At 41.0% G+C, this 2,674-nt stretch overlaps 1 protein-coding gene across 1 annotated transcript; it reads left to right on the forward strand.

The window, feature by feature from the left end:
- The first annotated feature begins 342 nt into the window (after positions 1–342).
- On the forward strand, positions 343–1,872 carry LOC145283853 (uncharacterized). The gene has a single exon (XM_080132963.1). The coding sequence runs from the start codon at positions 343–345 to the stop codon at positions 1,870–1,872; it is 1,530 nt and encodes a 509-aa protein (XP_079989089.1).
- Positions 1,873–2,674: the final 802 nt, after the last annotated feature.

Here is a 2,674-nt window from a genome sequence, read left to right on the forward strand (position 1 = left end):
TTCATCAATCCCATGATCTATTTAATCAATACATCACTGACTCGGGGGCTAAAATGGAATCTGAGAGATTACAATTCATTAGAAACAACCAAAAGCAGCTTCGCGTTGACAGTTACCGTAACCTTCGTGATGCAATGACAAATGATGAAAATCCCGAAAACCTTGGTAAAGTTGTTATTCTTCCTTCAACTTTCACGGGCAGCCCTAGATACATGCATGAAAAAACCCTCGACGCAATGACTATAGTTCGGCATTTTGGCAGACCAAATCTTTTCATAACATTTACCTGCAATCCAAAAAGGGGACGAAATTAAAAAGGAATTATTTCATGGTCAGACGGCAATGCACCGGCATGACATTGTAGCTATAGTATTTCGATTGAAATTGCGAAAACTACTTGATCTCATTAAACTCGGTGAAATCTTTGGTCCCGTTCAAGCTGACATGTACAGAATTGAATGGCAAAAACGAGGACTACCACATGCTCACATACTCATTTGGTTGTCAAACAAAATAAGATCTACCGACATTGACAAAATTATATCAGCCGAGTTACCAGATCCCCATGTGGATAGCAGTCTGTACATGAAGGTTAAAACTCATATGGTGCATGGTCTTTGTGGTCCAGGTTACAGACAATTGCCTTGTAATTCTGGAACTGCAACAAGATGCAGCAAAAGATATCCACGCCAATTTATTCGCGAAACTCAAACTGATACTGACGGATGCCCATTGTACAGACGTCAGCGGCCTGAGGATGGAGGATTCACTTCTATGATTAGTAACGAAGAGATTGATAACAGATGGATCGTTCCATATTGCCCATTGTTGTTGAGCATCTTTGACACACATATAAATGTTGAATTCTGCAGTTCAGTGAAGTGCCTCAAGTACATATGCAAATATATAAATAAGGGATGTGATGCAGCGTCGTTTGCTTTAGCTGGTGACAATACCAAAGATGAAATTTTACAATACACGATTGGACGCTATTATAGCACAGGCGAGTCCACTTGGCGACTATTAAGTTTACCAATTCATGAAAGGCATCCTGCAATTGAAAAACTTGCTGTGCACTTAGAAAACGATCAACAAGCTTTTTTCAACAACGTAAATGCAGTCACGATAGCAGACACACCGAGGGAGACAGCGTTGACAGGAGTCTTCAAATTGTGTTCAAGGGATGAATTTGCAAAAACATTACTATATCATCAAATTCCATTTTACTACACTTGGAATAAAATAACATGGAACCGTCGAAAAAACGGAAAACCTGCGGACGGATATCCAGGCGTAAGGATGACTACTTGCTTGGGAAAAGTTTACACTGCCTCTCCAAATCAACATGAGCTGTTCTATCTTAGATTGCTTCTGCATGAAGTTGCAGGTCCGACTTCCTTTGAAGATCTTCGAATGGTAGATAATCATGTCTATCCAATCTATCGAGCAGCATGTTTGGCACGCGGAATGCTTGAAAATGATTCACGATGGGATGCAACTTTGTTAGAAGTTGCTTTGTCACAACCTGCTGCCACTGTAAGGGATCTTTTTTCAAAACTTGTATTCCTATGCCACATCAGTGACCCTAATGCCTTATGGCTCAAGTATCGGGACTACTTATCTGATGATTTTTTGCACCGCGCTCAACAGCAACTTCCTGACACTGTGGTCACGTTCACTGATGAAATATATAATCAGGCACTTGTCACTATTGAGAACAACCTTTTGTTAATGGGTGGAGCCTTTTTGACATCTTATGGGCTACCAGAACCAAACCGCTTACATGCTGAAGGAATTCCAACTTTTATCATTCAACAAACCTCCTACGATGAGGATGCTTTAGCAAGATGCGTGGATGAAATGGAACCGTAACTACTCCAGGATCAGCAAATTGCTTACCAAACTGTCATCAACAGCGTTCTCAATCGGGCAGGCGACATATTCTTTCTTGATGCTCCTGGAGGAAATGGAAAAACTTTTGTTACCAAGCTTATACTTGCAAAGGTTCGACACGAAAAACTGATTGCCGTTGCTGTGGCATCTTCTGGCATCGCAGCAACACTTCTTCCTGGTGGGCGTACAGCCCATTCTACATTTAAGCTTCCATTACATTTTGTTCCTGATGAAAAAACTTCTTGTAATATCACTAAAAACAGTTCACGGGCTGATTTACTCAGGCGTTGCCAACTGATTGTTTGGGACGAATGTACAAGGTACCTATTGAGGCTTTGGATAAAACGCTACAGGATTTAGGAGACTGTCAAGAACCAATGGGTGGTGTGACGGTACTTTTTTCAGGCGATTTCCGCCAAACTTTACCAGTTGTACCAAAGGGAACGCGTGCGGACCAAGTTCTAGCCTGCTTGAAATCTTCCTATCTTTGGCGTAAAATTGCCTCCCTTCGACTGACTACAAATATGCGTGTTCATCTTCATGGAGACATTACATCTGGAATTTTGCAGAAAATCTCCTTAATTTAGGTAACGGCAAAGTTTCTGCTGACAGAGAACAACGCATTTCTGTGGAACATATATGCAACTTGACAGAAACTGCAGGGGATCTTAATGATGCAGTTTTTCCAAACTTACTTCAAAATTATAGAAATCATGGATGGCTCAGTGAGAGAGCAATTCTTGCACCAACAAACACGAAGGTAACAGCAATAAATAATGAC

Source organism: Euprymna scolopes, chromosome 8, assembly GCF_053919585.1.
Source record: "Euprymna scolopes isolate OS-2025 chromosome 8, ASM5391958v1, whole genome shotgun sequence".
Classification (NCBI taxonomy): Eukaryota; Metazoa; Mollusca; class Cephalopoda; order Sepiida; family Sepiolidae; genus Euprymna; species Euprymna scolopes.

What these genes read in the sequence shown, in the direction of transcription:
- LOC145283853 (XM_080132963.1), top strand. Translation starts at nt 343, where the DNA reads ATGCACCGGCATGACATTGTAGCTATAGTATTTCGATTGAAATTGCGA.